The 16,045-nt window shown below is 39.5% G+C and overlaps 1 protein-coding gene across 6 annotated transcripts in view; it reads left to right on the top strand.

Moving 5' to 3' along the window:
• PHACTR2 (phosphatase and actin regulator 2) overlaps window positions 1-16,045 on the top strand; it is a 252,458-nt gene that overhangs the window by 150,153 nt on the left and 86,260 nt on the right. For all 6 annotated transcript variants that reach the window (XM_019796139.2, XM_034669222.1, XM_034669225.1 and 3 more), the window contains exon 2: window positions 9,332-9,499. In XM_019796139.2, the coding sequence (XP_019651698.2) occupies window positions 9,332-9,499 (168 nt within the window). The remainder of the gene's footprint in view (window positions 1-9,331; window positions 9,500-16,045) is intronic.

Genomic DNA, 16,045 nt, shown 5'->3' on the forward strand with positions numbered 1-16,045 from the left:
CACTCTGCCTGCAACTAGCATGGACCAAACTGTGAAGATACTGGGCATTGTTTTAGAGAGCAAAACAGTATCTGCTGTAATTCTTTGGGTTAGTCCACAGAAGAGGTTGGAGGTAGAACTGAGTTGCTGTTCTTTAGGGTTTATGTCTTGCCTTCTCTTAAAATAGAACTCTATTCCCACCCATATCCCTCTGACCCATTTTGTACAAAGGATACTTTGGAGGCAAACTATTCACTTTAAATCCCACTTACCAGCATTGTGACCTTAGACCAATTACTTGGCTCTCTCTGGACTTCATCTTCCTCATTTATAACGTGGGAGGGCTACCAAGCACCCACTTCACAGAGCTGTGTTGACAGTCAATGGGGCGACATTCATAAAGCACTTAGCCCAGGTCTTCATGTGGCCTGTAAGATCTATGTATTTAGCACAAATCAGTACGAGAATCATAGAATTTTTAAAATTGGAAAGGAGCCTAGAGATCACGTAACCTAGTCTCCTCATTTCAGCAATGAAATATTGGGGTCCTTGCCGAAGGTCACAGAGCTATTAAGAAGCAGAGTCAGGTGTAGGACTCAGCTCTCTTGGCTTACAGTCAGCCATTCCAATTGGACGGTTGAAACCCAGAACAGTAACTGAGATTTATTGTCTGCCTGGATTGTGCAATATCTTCTTTGCTTTTTGCTCTACAAAGAGTCATAGTGACCTTCTAGGGCTACCGAGAGGTGCTACTGGTTCACCAGTCCAGCTGTTGTATTCCAACGAGGACAGACGCATGGAGTGGGGAAAAAGCCTTAAACTGGAATCACATGACCTAGAGTATGTCTCTGCCATTAGTTAATGACTTGGGAAGCCACATAGTCTTCTTGGGTCTCAGTTTCTCCACGTGTAGGTGTTAAATATATATAGGATAATGTAGAACCCCTGCATTAAACACAGTTGTTGCTCTCATAACAGATAACATGGTACTCAGTGTTTCTGTGAATTGCATGGCTCAGAACTGCTGCCTGCTCTCATATGCAGAGTGGGAATAAACATAAAGCTGTCATTATTTATGGAAAATAAACTGCTTCTTCACCTTTCATCTTGCATAGGTGAGTTTCCAATTTAGCACAGTTTCAGGGCAGTCTCAAAAGATACTAGATAGATTAGCTTTCCCAGAAGCCTGGCAAGGGAAGGGAGATATTATTTGCATTTTTCAGATAAAGAAATTAGTAATGATATCCTTTATAAGTAGACGAGTTTGCATAAAGCATTGTTTGCATTGTCAAGTGCACTATCATTTGAGGTCTTGCTAAGACAGCAGATTTCCATTTTGTAGTTAGGTAACTTTGCTTTGGAATGCTCATGTGTTTAGATGATTTTCACAGACATAAAATTCCGTGAAAAAGGACAGGCATAAAGGAATATGCTGTATAATTCCACTAAGTTGAAGTTCAAGAATAGGTGACACAAATTGTGGAAATAGGGGTCAAAACAGTGGTTATTTGGAGGAATGGATGGGAGAGGGTCGGTATTGACTGGGAAGAAGCACAAGGAAGCTTTCTGGGTCTGGAAATGATTCTGGACTTTGATCTGGATGGTGATTGCATGTACAAAATCATTAACTGTCCGTAAGTGTACCAAAAATTATTTTGAAAAAGCTCCATAGTATTAATTTGAATGACTGATCTTCTCCCAGGTCCCTTTAGATAACTTTATAGCTTCTTTCAAGTGACAGAGGACTGGAAATTGGCAAATACGGAGTCAAGTTATGAGAGCAGTCTTCCTCCAGGGGGGGACTAATATAACTTCATTTGACTCTATGATATCAACGTTTTTCACATTCTATTTTTTTTCTTCAAATTTAACTTCTTGTTTACATTCTATTCTTTTTACTCTTACTGGATTTTAAAAGATGATGGCTACATAATTAAAAAAATATTTTTAGCCTTGATTATTACCTTAGTGTTGATTATTCTTTAAGCAGTCAGCTGATGAAAAGCAATATTTTCCCCTGCACCAGCCAAGATCTTTTCTAACTCTAAAATAGTATTATTCTCAGATTTTTAAATAATGGTATATACATTGATATGTAGAAAGTTCACTAATTCTCTAGTTTCTTTTAACATTTTTCACATTTAACCATTTCACATGTTCAAACACATGACCTTATACATTTGCTTTCATTTTTTTTCCCGTAAATGTGTATCATGTGTCTATTTTGAGCACAGCAGCATGGCAATGAGAACGTTTTTCTTGGCTTTACTTTAAAAGGTCAGCCATCCTTGATCAGATCACTTTCAGGCCATTCCCTCCTTGATTTCCAACAAAAAGTCTACTCATCTTTTCAGTTCCCAGTCAAGTCTCTCACTCCCTGTGAAACATTCCCCAATCACCTCAGTCAGCGTTGACTGCTCCCCTCTATGGCTTCCACCTTTGGGCTCTGCTCCCACCTTTGTTCCAGTGCCTCCCCACCCAGCTGGCATCACTGAGCACTGATCACATCTGCTTCCCCAACCATCCTGCGAGCTCCGCAAGGGTGAGGATCCTGTCTTACTGTCTGTGATCTCCCAGGACCTTATATGATGGGGTCCTAGCACTGGGTTAAAGCAGTGCAGTGGTGAAGAGGGCCATTTTTGGCTTGGAGGCCAAGCTCTGCCACCTAGGCAGAGTGTCACTTGAGGAAGATACTTATTTATTCATTATCAGTCCTATAATTTAGTCAATAAATCTTTATTTAATCTTTCTCTGTATGAACACATCTCCACACACATTGCCAAATACTGAGCTAGATATTTAGTCTTTGTGAATCTTTTCTCATCTCCAGAATGGGACTGATAATAGCATCTATGTCAGAGCTGTCATGAGAATTAGCATGAGCCAAGGCAAGTAAGATGCTTAGCACAGTGCCTGGCACACATACACACTCAATAAATATCAGTGATTATTAATTCTGCTGTTAATAAAGTGCTCACTAATTTCCACTTTCAGGAGAGAATGAAACCTAGCGTGCGTCAGTGGCTAGTTCATTGATGGGTTCTGTTCATCAGACCTTTCACACCGGCATGAGCTATGGGATTTCTGTTCCTGAATTGTGCCATTCACTCTTCCTTGCCCATGAGTGCAAGGGAAATAATGGATGAGATAGGAGACGTGTCCTCAGTTGTCATGAAAATTTACTTTGATTCCCAAATAAAATTCTATTATTGAAAACAGTTCAGCTTCAGTGATTTAAAAATAAAGAACAAGGAATCTTTTTTATTCCCCGATTTGTCATTCTATGAATGTCAGCAGTACATGATGCTAATCCCAGCATGATGAGAGAGAGAGGGAGAGAGAGACTAGTGGTATGTTTGGATCAACTCTCGCTGTATGGCCTCACAGTAACTGAGTGAATACTTCCTGACACCATTTTTCAAGGCCCATTCTCTGCCCTTTTGAAAGATGTTGATATTTGGGTCTACCATGTGCTAAAAAGTGCTAAAATAGCAATTTGATGACCTATAAATATCTCTTAGTGATAAAATACTAGGAATTGAAAATATTGATAAAAAGAGATTTGAGAGAGAAAGATGGACAATTCTAAAGCTTATTAACTTCCCCAAACTTCTTAGAGCAGGAATGTTTACTGTTGGTAAAAGCAGTACCCCCTGAGGTCTCCCTACAGCTGATATCCTCACCCCTAAGAACTCTTAAGTCCTATCCTCATGCACCTCCATGCTAGCTAATGCCACATTTATGCAAATGAACTCTTTAAGTTAGTTTTAGATTTGTAGAAAAGTTGCAAAGACAGTACGGAGAGTATACCCCCTACTTAGTTTCTCCTGTTGTTCATCTCATGTGTGAGTATCATACATTTGTTACAACCAAGGAACAGTGCATTGGTGCATTACTGTTAACTGAATTCCATAATTCCATAGGATTTCCGTCATTTTCCCCAAATGCCTTTTTTTATTGTTGTTGTTTCAGGATTCTATCCAGGATACCACATTGCATTTATTTGTTTATCATGTCTCCTTAGCCTCCTCTGGTCTCTGGTAGTTTCTTAAACTTTCCTTGTTTTTAATGATCTTGACAGTTTTGAGGGTATTGGTCAGGTAATTCGTAAATGTCCCTCATTGGGGTTTTGTCTGATGTTTTTCTCGTGGTTACAGTGGTGTTGTGGGTTTTGAAGTGTGATTCTCATCCATCATGTCAAGGGTACATGTTATCAACATGACTTACTACTGATGAAATTACTCAAGATCACTTAGCTGAGTGATCAGTTTTCTCCTCTGTAAGGTCATTCCTCCCCCTATGTTTTATGTTGCAGTCTTTGGAAGGAAGTCCCAATGTGTAGCCCACATTTAAGGAGTGGGGAGTTCAGCTCCACGCCCTTGACATGGAGTGTTTATATAAATTATTTGTAATTCTTCTGTACAAATTTGTTTTCCCACATTTATTTAATTATTCAATACTTATCTATATTAGTATGATATTATTTAATCATTCAATATTTATATCAGTGTGATATTGTCTATATCAGTATTCAATATTTATCTCCATCAATCGTGTATGTATTTATTTTATACTTTGGATTATCATCTAATACGACATTATTTATTTTGTTGCTCAAATTGTTCCAGCTTTGACCATTGGGATTCTTTCATTTGGCTCCTGTGTGACTTTGACATACTCCCTTCAGTATGTTTTTTGAGCACTTTGTTACTTTCTGGCACTGTGACACCCTCCAGGCTCATCTAGTATTTCCCTTGCCCTAGCCCTGGAAGTGGTCGTTTCAGTGGAGATCTGATTCCTTTTCTTTGAAGAGCACTGTTAGAAACCAAGGGCTGAGTGCCAGTGTGCTCACTTGGGATATTGTTGCTTCTAGGCTTTCTGAATGAAAAGAACTACGAAATACATGTGTTTTATACTGAGCTGTATGTACATGCGCATCTGTTTATCTATCTATCTATCTATCTATCTATCTATCTATCTATCTATCTTTCATCTGTCTGTCTTTATCTCTCTGGCCAAGCACGAGTTCATTATGATATTTCCAACCCTAATACAGTGCCATATGGATCATTCTAGCTACCCACCTTGCTTATCAATGAGCTCCCTTTCCAGCAGTGTGAAACCTGGCTCCCAACATCAACTGTCCTCTTACTTATTCTATCGCAGTGTACATGGATAGCAGTTTCAGAATTGTTAACGCATACTCTCATGTAATGCCACACACCTTGATTTTTCTGTTCCTTTTCTCTTCCCATCTGGTAATCATTATCTTACCCTCAAAAAGGAAGAGATTTGATACAACCCAAAATAAACTGATTAACAAGAGAGTAAGGATCTCTGTTAGTGAACTCAAGACAAGGATAGCCACTTGGCTTCCTTGGAAACCATTGTCCAGTCTCATCTTCGATGGCTCATAGCATGAGTTTATTCTGATCTTGTTGTCTGTCTACTTGGTTCCGTGTCCAGAAATTATGTATGCCTGTGTATATGAGAGTACGTATATGAAGGATTTTTCAGTTGAGAGAGGCCTCATGTCAGTGTAGGAAATAAAGTCAAATCTTTCCTAAACGCTGTCCTAAAGTTCTGTGGCCTTTAAAGAGGAAAGTGGCAGACTTATGCTAGGAAACATAAAAACCATAAAATAAATAAATATTTCAAATATTTTAAAATGTTGATCTCAAGTGCGAGAAAGAAACTTCTGATGAAGGACAGGTTACTTTTCAAAACATGAAAGTTAGTCAAAATTAACCTTTAAAACGGGAAATTAAGGCTTTCTTCTGGGATTTACCTAGCAGTTTGCTCTCATCTGCATGTAAATGCAAGATTCAGGAGTCTTGTTGTGAAAAATTTTTTTGGTAAGTTTCAAAACTGATTTTAATGGTAAATTGGTTCAAAAGGAAAATTATAGAAGTATCAGTGGAACTGGCAGTCTCCTGGGTGTTTGGAGGAGAGAAGAGAGTTTATATCCTGTTCATACTACTCAAAAGCAAATGAAAATCCCATACACATTCATGATTTAAGAGAAGTACAATGATAGTGTGGCCAACTGTGCCAACATATGGTTCCTAATTAGAAGTGTAGTTTGCTCTACTAACCCAACAACTACAAAATTACAGATGAATTTATTCAGTCAGAAAAAAGGTGTGTATGTATATGCACCTCTCTGGTCACTGGCAGTGGCCCAGGCCCTTTCCAGAGGAGAGATAAAGACTAGCACTGTGGATGTAGAATAAAGATAATGACAGTTAATTTCTTATGCAGCTACGAATTTAACATTAAGGCTTTAATTCTTCACTCGTTCAGTCTCCCCATCTGTCACCTAGAAAATTACTTACTTTTTGTTTTGTTTATTTTTGTTTTCAGGAGAAAAAGTAGATTATTCTTCAGTGGTTTGGCTCAAAAGCAGACTTTTTATGGAGTGTCAAGGAACTGGATATGTGGCTTGAGAGAAAAGGAGAAGTAGATATAGGCCTATAGCCACAGAGATGAATTTGAGATAGAAATCCTCATTCCTATGTGTGTAATAGTCAGCCGTTATAGCTTTCACAACATTTAAATTGTTCAGAATTAAGCCTTTCAGCATAAAATCTCAAAAAAGAAGAAACACAAGGCGTGCAGTTCCTCTGTAGGTTTGCCCCTTGTTTGAGGAAGGTAGTTGGAGAAGAGTGGAAGTGAAGTAAATCAGAATTTTACATTTTCATTCTGGCTTAGCTTCAAAATCAGTCTGTCCTGTATTTCTGTCTGCCTCTTGTACTTTGGTCCATATGGGCAGGGTAAAGTAGGGTCAAGAGCCATATATGGAAGAAACAGTCGCTGCAGGATTTGGATTTCTATCTGAAACTAGAATAGACATCGCTAGAGGGAAGAGTGGAATTTATCCTTCTTGTTCGGAAGGAGCTCATAAGGATTTAGGTATTAGTGTATATTGATTGTCTTTTGTTATTCAGTTGAAGATTTTTCTAGTTCTGGTATGTCAAGTTATTTTTGATTGAGAGGTAGACATTTTCATATTATGCTAGGGGACTCAAAATCTTACTGAATCCTTTTTTTTAAAACTGGCTTTGTCTGCCACATCTGCAGCATTGGAAGGAGGGGTACCACCTCATTACTTCCAGATAGAGGTAAAAATCCAGGTTCCCCACACATCCTCTTTTGATACCTTATGGTGGAAATGGGGGTGGGGGATGCTCCTCATTACTCTTGGGCATGGTGGTATTTCCAGATCTCTGCATGGTCTCCACTGATACCACAGTGGGTAGGGGTGATCTTGTTCCCACTGGACATTGATTTGATACCACCCCAATATTTATGGGGATGGAGGAGGAGAGACACCTCATTACTGCTGGGTAGGAGTGGAAGGCCAGGCTCCCATGTGGTCTCTACTGACACTGTGGAGGATGATTCATTACCAGCTATGGGCATGAAGGTCCTGACTCCCTACTTGGTCCTCCCTGACAGCTCTGACAGGGCAGTTGGGGGTTCTTGTTACAGTTTCATGCGGGTAGACATCTAGTCTCCCCACTCAGCCTATGCTGGCATTCATGGTCGTAGTTTCTTTTATATGTTTGGCTGGAGTAGAGCAGTTACTGTCTAAAGGTTTTCCATCTTGCTGAGCTGTCCCTTTCTCTTGCAACAAAAGAGCAGGCTTTTGTTGAGGCTTTTTTGGTCTATGCCTCATGGTGTCTCCAAGTTGGTGATTGCTTCAGCTACAAGTCTGTATAAATAGACAAGAAGAAAACCTGGGGATCTCACCTTCATGTTGTTTCTTGGGTCCTGCAGTCTCAGGGTGGTCCACTTTCTTTTTACGTTGCAGAGTCTTCTTATGCTTCATTTGTATATAACATCCAGGGTTTTTAAGCTCTGTTTAGCAGAAGGAGTGGGAAGATGTAAGCCTACTCTATCTTCCTGCAAGCAAAAGTCCTTGCCATTCAATTTTTCTTTTGTTTTGTTTTTCCCAATATTTTGTTATGAAAGTTTTAAAGATGAAAGAATATACGGTTAATCACCAGGTATCCACCCCCAGATTCAATACTTAACGTTTTGCTCTATTTTCTTGAGTATAATTTTTATTTTCTTTATTGTATTTATCCACCTTTCCAGTCCATCTGTCTGTCCATTAATTATTTTTGATGGACATCAGTACACTTCACCCCTAAACACATCAGCACGCATATCATTATTTGGATTTCACTATTTATTTATGGTTTTTTTAAAGGTAAATTTTATATAAAGTAAAATGCATGATATCATAAATACCATTTGATGAGTTTTGTATGCTATATCCCTCATTGAGATAATTTCAGTCACCCCAGTAAGTTCCCTTCAAGCCCCCTCTCAGTTAATGTTTACTTCCATCTCGTTCCAAGAAGCAGCTACTGTTCTGAGTTTCTTTCTTTTTTTGTTATTGTCATTAATTCATTTTGGCTCCTCTAAAACTGTGTATAAATAGAACCACACGGTACGTATACTGTTGTGCTTGGCTTTTTCTCACCACAGTGTTTTTGAGGAGCATTCGTGGTGTTGTATGTATCAGGGGGGTCTATCATCATTATTATTGCTGAGTGTTATTTCATTGCATGAACAATACCATGGATTATCCATTCTGGGCTGTTACCAGTTTTTTGCCATTACCATTTAATAATAGGAATAACCCAAGTCATCATTGTCTACCTTCTGTTTTGAACATAGTGCAAGGCAACTGAAGGTTTCGGGCCTTTCTCTGATTAATAAAATGATTAAGACACTAAAGTTATGTTCTGTCACACACAATACCCACGTTTTCTACACATTTCTATTAGTGAAACTTATCAGTTTATTGGAAGCTGAAAACTTTCTTTTGTGATAGAAGCAAAAGATTGTTTTAGCATTGTAAAAATTAGAATTTAGCTTCTTGGCACGAAATTTTATTTTGTGAAGGAGAAACCATGGTTTTAACTATATCATAACTGTAATATTCATTACTGAGAACGCCATACTAGCCTCTGGAGGAACATCCTATTTTAGGAATACTTAGATTACTCTTTTCCTTCACAAAATAGTGATCTAGTTGCTGCAGATGGGTTCAGCTGTGTTTCCCAGACCCTTATTTGTCTGGCCCTACCTATTATGTAAGTCTCTTGCTTCTTTTTTATTTTCCTAAAATGATTATCTAAGGGGACTGTAATTTCTGATTGATTGATTTACTGATTGATATTAGGGGAGTTCTACCAGCTGGGGAGTGGGACAAAATAAACTTTACGTGAGATTCCAATTAAAGTGGTCGTGCTTGTTGTTACAGTGCAGGAAGAAACAGACGATGTTGTTTCAAACTTTTTGTAACAGCTTTTCTCTGACTTTATTTTTCTTTATACAGTTGATGGACTGGACAAAGCTTCTATAGCAAATTCGGATGGCCCAACAGCAGGCTCCCAGACACCTCCCTTCAAGAGAAAGGGGAAACTGTCCACCATCGGTAAAATCTTTAAGCCTTGGAAATGGAGGAAAAAGAAGACCAGTGACAAATTTAGAGAAACCTCAGCAGGTATGAATAGCATAACTTTGCTAGCAGATAAGTTATTTAAATTTTTTAAAAGATAAAAAGTTGTGTCTTATAGGGTTTATTTTCCTCCAGAAAAAAGTCCATATTTGAAATGAAATCAGTTAATTTCAGGATAAAACAACTTAGAGTTCTGATTTGCCTCCTTTTCCACTCACTGGCTTTCTAATATATTCTTGTTTTTAAATATATACTTGTACATTCATACAGAAAACTAGTGTGGAGGGAGGGGAAGTGAAGGAAGGTGAAATAGAAAATTAGAAGGGGAAATATTATTTGTCAACATTAAAGCTGAAATATCCATTCCTACACACACACACACACACACACACACACACAATATTATCTATCTACTTAGTTCCAGTAACATAATCCTGTTAGTTAATTAAAAAAAAATTTTAATGTCTTTTTTGAATGTATTTGTTTTGTGGGCAGAATATAATGTATGTTTGAAAGAAAAGTGTTGCTATATTTTATTGTTTAATTTAAAATTTCCATCATGCCTTTAAGACAAATAAATGGTTTCTGTCCTAAGGGAGTCATAACACTATTGGTGTGAAAATTTTTTATTATTATTTTGTGGATTTGTTAAACTTTGAGAATTACATTGTTTAGTACCTTTCATATGGACTCATGGAAGAAATTGGCTTTAAATCTCGGGCCAGAATTAAGCCCAGTTTAAACAAGTATCTGGTATCAGTGGTATTGCCTTTAAGATAGAAAAGCATTTATCTCTTGATATAAGTTCAGCGTTCTCCATGCTTCTTGTCTAATACAATTGCTTCCTCAAAATTCCTTATTGCTCCAAGGTTAATATCGTCAGTGTATGTGCAGGGTCACAGAGCATATCTTACTGGTCTGTGCTGACATAAGAGCTGGTCTTTAGTTCTAGAGCTGTGAAATAAAATAGAAAATACCTCAAATAGCACAAAGGTATGGAATAGGGACACCAGAACTTCCTAACAAAATTGCCTCCGGTGCATTTGCAGCTATTATAACTTCTTTGAATGTTTAATATTTAAAAAAAAAATAATGGTACCATATCTGGTTTTTGTTTAAAAATCCTGGAGGGGGGTGAATGTAGATGAAAGAAGATTGGCCACAAATTGGTCATTGCTTAAGCTTGGCAATGGGTACATGGGGTTTATTATTCTCACCTCTTTACCTGGAGGTATTTGAAAATTTCTATAAGGCAAAGATAGGGAAAATAAAAGAGACTTGGCTTAAGAGGAAATAGCAATAGCTTGGTTATTACATTTTCTGTAGTTTCTAATTGGCTTTTGGATTAGAAGGCAATGGAAAGTGGGCAGAATGCTGTGCTGAGTGAGGACATCTGGGTTCTGGTCGTGACCTTGCCACCCAGGTACCACGTGACCTTGAGCAAGTCAGATCAGAGTTGAATGAGTTGAATTCTAAGGTGCTTTCAGTTCCAGATTCTGTTGTCAGTTCTTGACTCCTAATCCCTGGCCGGACATCTTGTTCTCCTTATTGCTCCGCTGGTCTTCTTAAGTGTCCCCGTTTCACGTTTCCCTAAGTGTTGAGAGAATCTGGCTCTTCAGGTTACCATGGCTACCCAAGATGGGAGTAGGGCTCCAGACAGTACCAGTAAGAAGATATTGAGGGGGAGGATGGAAGTCTCCTCATTTGTTTAGCTTGCCCTTTAGTTGAATTTAGGCTGCTGACTTCTCTCTCCCTAATGCAGAAAAGACAACCACAAAGAAATTCTCCTTCACTTTTCTTTATCATCTCTTTTTAATTATTTTAACAGTAGGGAGGCTGTAACCCTGAATATTTAAGAAAAGTCATTTTAAACAGCACTAAGTGTTATTTTATGTTATCCCCTATTTGTTAAGGAAAGCCTAGCCATCTTTTATTGTTTTCTTTTCAGATTCACACAGGATTTTATATAAGTTTAGATCTAAGGAGTTATACTATATCCCTAGTTCCTAAAGACTACCAAACTACATTAACAACCTGAAAAAGTTATTAGGTGTCTGTTTTCTTTGCATCAAAATTGTGACATAACAGAATAAAAGACAAGCCAAGTAAATATGTTAACAATTCTTTGTGAATTTGTCTGCTACATTTGTGTCTTTTCTTCCTAAACCCATATTAATGTCTTACTTGAATTTCCTAAGATGTTATCTAGTGTCTCGTTATAAAATATTTTGTTGTTACCTTATATGTATGCTTATTTTAAGGCTTAAATTTCTGCCGAGCTTTGTGAAGTGTATCAGCTAAAGTCTAAAATAAAGGGAGGCACAAAACGGTGCAACACATGTTTTATTCACATTGAGGGAAGATGTCACGTCTAGAGGAAAACTGATGCATTTGGAAATAACCAAGAGAAAGGTGCTTCTTCTTTAAAAAATTGTCTCAAACAGCGAGCTCTGGTTGTTTGGCTATAACCAAGACTATGTGCTGTCTGGCATTCTATACAGTACACCTTAGGCACGTCCGACAATATGTTGGGGTCTGAAAGACGATGCATTTCTTCCAAGAAAAGTCAATCTTTGTTTTTCCTTCTCCTAAATTCCTGGCGTTAAATTCACAGGGCTATGAATCTTACTGCATTCCGCTCCATAGTGATTAATACTGCTTTTCCTAGTCTGGGTTTCTGTTGTAGGAATTTTTAATTGGTAACAGAGAGGATGCAACACTGATTTATTAATGCCATTGTAATTGTAATCAATGCCATTGTAATCATGTTTACCATGGTGGTGGTAGTTAAGAAGGGTCCTAGTCGGTGTGTGTATATGACCGGTCCTAGTATGTGACTCTTGATCTCCGGGTATGAATTCGAGCCCCACGTTGCGTGTAGAGATTACTTAAAGATAAAAATCTAAAAAAAGAGAGAGAGAGAGAGAGAGAAGCGTCCTGTCCTCTGCTTGCTTTGGTAGTCCTTGAGCCAACTATATTTTGGAAGGCCATCTTGTCCTATAAGTCAGGCTGGGCCTAGGCCCCAACTTCAAGTTCTTTGGCCTTGTTCTAAAGCGGAAAGTTACCTGTCTCTTCAACTCTGTGTGGGCTGGTCCACAGGCTGTTGGGTTCTAGGGCAGAGGAACAGTCTTCTTTCTATTTACTTTCCCCCAGTGCCTCTTTTCTTCACTTTTTGTCTCCTGAGTGAGAGGGCCCTTCTCTGGTCCCACCTTTGCTCTCAGTTACATCCCTTCTGTGTCTTTAGAACTCAAAATGTCATTTACACTTCTTTTCTTATGCAATTATTTCTTCCTGCTTTTTTTCTTTCTTTTTTTGTGGGGAGGAGGTGTGTGTGTGGTGGCTGAGGTTCCTCCCTTTGGATCTTTAAATATGCTGCATTTCCCCAAAGCTAAGAATACAAATAAACCTCTGGTAAAACACACTTGTTCCTCCAACTTCTGCAGAGTCTTTTGCCTTCAAAACCAAAGGTCTTGAAAATCCAGCCTGTGTCACTGCTTCCACCTCCTCTCCACACTATCATTCCTTTCCCTCTGCCATCTGCGCCTGTGCCCAGCACTCTCCACTGATGACACTTCAAGCCTCCCAATCAGGAAATTTAGTGTCACTCTCTCATTTTCATCCATCCCAACCTCTGCCGCATTTGCCATCGCTGGTTAGTCTTTCCTTGATTGACAAAAGATGTTATTATCTTGGTTGTCTTTGACTTTTCTTTCTGCCTTTTGCCTCGTCTCTCCCCTCTCCTCTCCCCTAAACCTTTGAGGGAGTTTCTGTGTGTCTTAGCCCTTCCCTTTCTTTGACTGTGTTCTTCCTCATCATGCCATCTCTTCTCAGTACCCACATCTCTCAAGCCAAGTCTCCACCCAGGACCTAGGCACATCTACCCAAGCACCTGATGGGTAGCAATGCCTAAGGAGTGCACGTTAACTCAAAATCCGTTCCTAAGGTCTACATATATCTGCACTGAGCACGTGATGCACGCAAGTATTGTTCTGGAGTCGGGTATACTGGAGTGAGTGAGTGAGCAAGGTTCCTGCACTCCTGGAGCTTTCATTCTAGAGAGGTAGATGCTATGAATGAGCACAGAGTGAGGGAGGGGGGAGTGGAAAAGTACTATGTACAAAATCCATTCCAAGGCAAAACAGATCCTTTGCCAATCCCAGTTATCCATGCTGTTGCAGACAAGGCTTTCTTTGGCATCCAGACTTTGAACCATAGAGTCCTTTGACTCTTTCTTGCCTCTTACCATCTTCTACATTCCATTAATTCCTAAAACCTTCCATGTGTTTTCTCCTGTTGCAGGGTCTCTAACATTAGCCTTTCCTCTCCATCCCCATTATCTGGTCCTTATCACTCTCTCATTGTAGGTAGCCTCTTGGTTGTATTTAGGTATTAGCCAAAGCTGCTATAGAAAACTATAGAATGCTAGAGAAGGTAGGGAGAGGTGAGGGTCTGGCAGTAAATCTGCCCACAGGGGAACCTGACCTAGCTGGTGAGACTGACAGTGAAGGTTCAGGACGCCAGCAGCTGTCAGGAACCCCAGAGAAACCAGGATGACAACGTTCCAAGTCTCAGGCCAGGCAAATAGAGCAATGGGTATTTCACACCAAAATAGCTTGTGTTCTACCCAACAGGGTAGAATAGGAGAGCATCCAGGTGAGTGAGAGTGGGAAATCCAAGTAGGCTTTAGTTGCCAGGGTGTTCTAGATTACTTGGGTGGTAGTACTCATGGGCAGATGGTGCCTGGTATAGGAATCAGAAAGACTCAAACAGAGCCCCCACCCCCCCCTTTTTTTTTTAAGGAACCAGGTAATAGAGCTGGTAACTAGGACAGGAAGTTACCAAAGGATTCAGGACAGAAACTTGCTGTATAAAGTGGAACACAGGTAATGGGTTTGTGGGAGTGGTCCCCTCACACCCCAAACCTCAAGTGCTGGAGCTCCTGTTGCTAGAATGGCACAGCCCAAGAGCTAGGTGACCAGAAAGAACAAGGATTATTGTGGATTTGGGGAAATAGAGGCAAACTACCCATCCCTACCCTCTCTCCTCTAGCTCATCTTGGATACCACCATGAGGGAATCTCTTCAGGTGGAACTTTGGTCCTGTTGGCTCTTGCTTAAAAAGTGTGACTGACCCTACATTGTTTCCTAAGTGAATTCCAGACTCTTAAGCTCTCCTCAGTGTAACCCAAACTGACCTTTCCTGTCATTTTTCTCAGTCACTTACATTGGATTTCGGTCACACAGGGTCACCACTTACTGAGCATGCCCCTAAGCCTTCTTGTCCCCAAGCCTTTCTTCCTTTCTTCTTTCTTCCTGCTCTGAGCACCTTCTTCTCACAGCTACACCTGGGGAAATACATGTCATGCAAGGGTCATGACATGTCTCTTCTTTCCTGAAGATATTCTTTTTTTTAAGTAGGCTCCATGCCCAGTGTGGAGCCCAACGTGGGTCTTGAATTCATGACCTTGAGATCAAGATGAGCTGAGATCAAGAATTGGACACCCAACTGACTAAGCCACACAGGTGCCCCTTTCCTGAAGATACTCTTTTTTTTTTTTTAAGATTTTATTTATTAATTAGAGAGCGAGCAGGAGCAGGGGTGAGGTGGGGCAGAGTGAGAGGGAGAAGCCAACTCTCCGCTGAGCAGGGAGCCTGATGCAGGCTCAACCCCAGGACCCTGAGATCATGACCTGAGGCAAAGGCAGATGCTTAACTGACTGAGCCCTTCCAGAAGATATCCTTAACCTTGACTCTGTATCAACTGAATAGGAACTTCCCCTCCTTTGCTTGTAATTCTGTTAAGATATGTATATTTTGGCTTTTCTGGTTTATGTGTCTGCTTCTAATTTTGCGAGTAAAATACTGAAGGTCAGAAACTATCTCATTCACTTTTGCCCCATATCAGATGCTTTGTATAATAATTTATGCCTGGTATGTACTTTTTTTTTTAGGGAGAGAGGGAGAGCACAAGCATGAGCAGAGGGAGGGGCAGTGGGAGACGGTGAGAAAGAATCTTAAGCAGGATGCAGAGTAGGGCTCGATCTCACAACCCTGAGATCATGACCTGAGCCAAGATTAAGAGTCAGATGCCTAACCAATTGAGCTACCCAGCCCTTCCCCCAATACATACTCTTAATTGTGCCTTGAATTGCTTATTTATTGAATATCCACTATAACTAAAAATACAGCAGTGGCTGCTGTAGGACTTTGTAGAAGAAATTAAAGATTGAAAAATCATAATGGGGAAGAGAAAGACAGTTGGTTAAAATACTAACCAAAACATGTACTCACAATTGCAACCATGTACAACTATCAAGAAGCCAGTAAAATAATTAGGGAAAATTTCTCTTTCCTATCTTTTGCCCTTATTTTAAAAGTAAGTTATACTCCTAAGTAAAGACATTTATCTTCGTTATAATCATGACGTTTTTATTTGTGTTGTTAGTAATGCAGAAGGAGTGCCTGCCTAGATTTTTAGATAACATAGTTGCAGGTTAGCAGCATTCTAAGAATCAAAGTGATTTGTAGAGAGTCCTCTGGTAGAAACTTTAATTTACTGGTACTCTGCATTCCTTAATAATAATAATGTCTA

Source organism: Ailuropoda melanoleuca, chromosome 10 (assembly GCF_002007445.2).
Source record: "Ailuropoda melanoleuca isolate Jingjing chromosome 10, ASM200744v2, whole genome shotgun sequence".
In the NCBI taxonomy this organism is placed as follows: domain Eukaryota; kingdom Metazoa; phylum Chordata; class Mammalia; order Carnivora; family Ursidae; genus Ailuropoda; species Ailuropoda melanoleuca.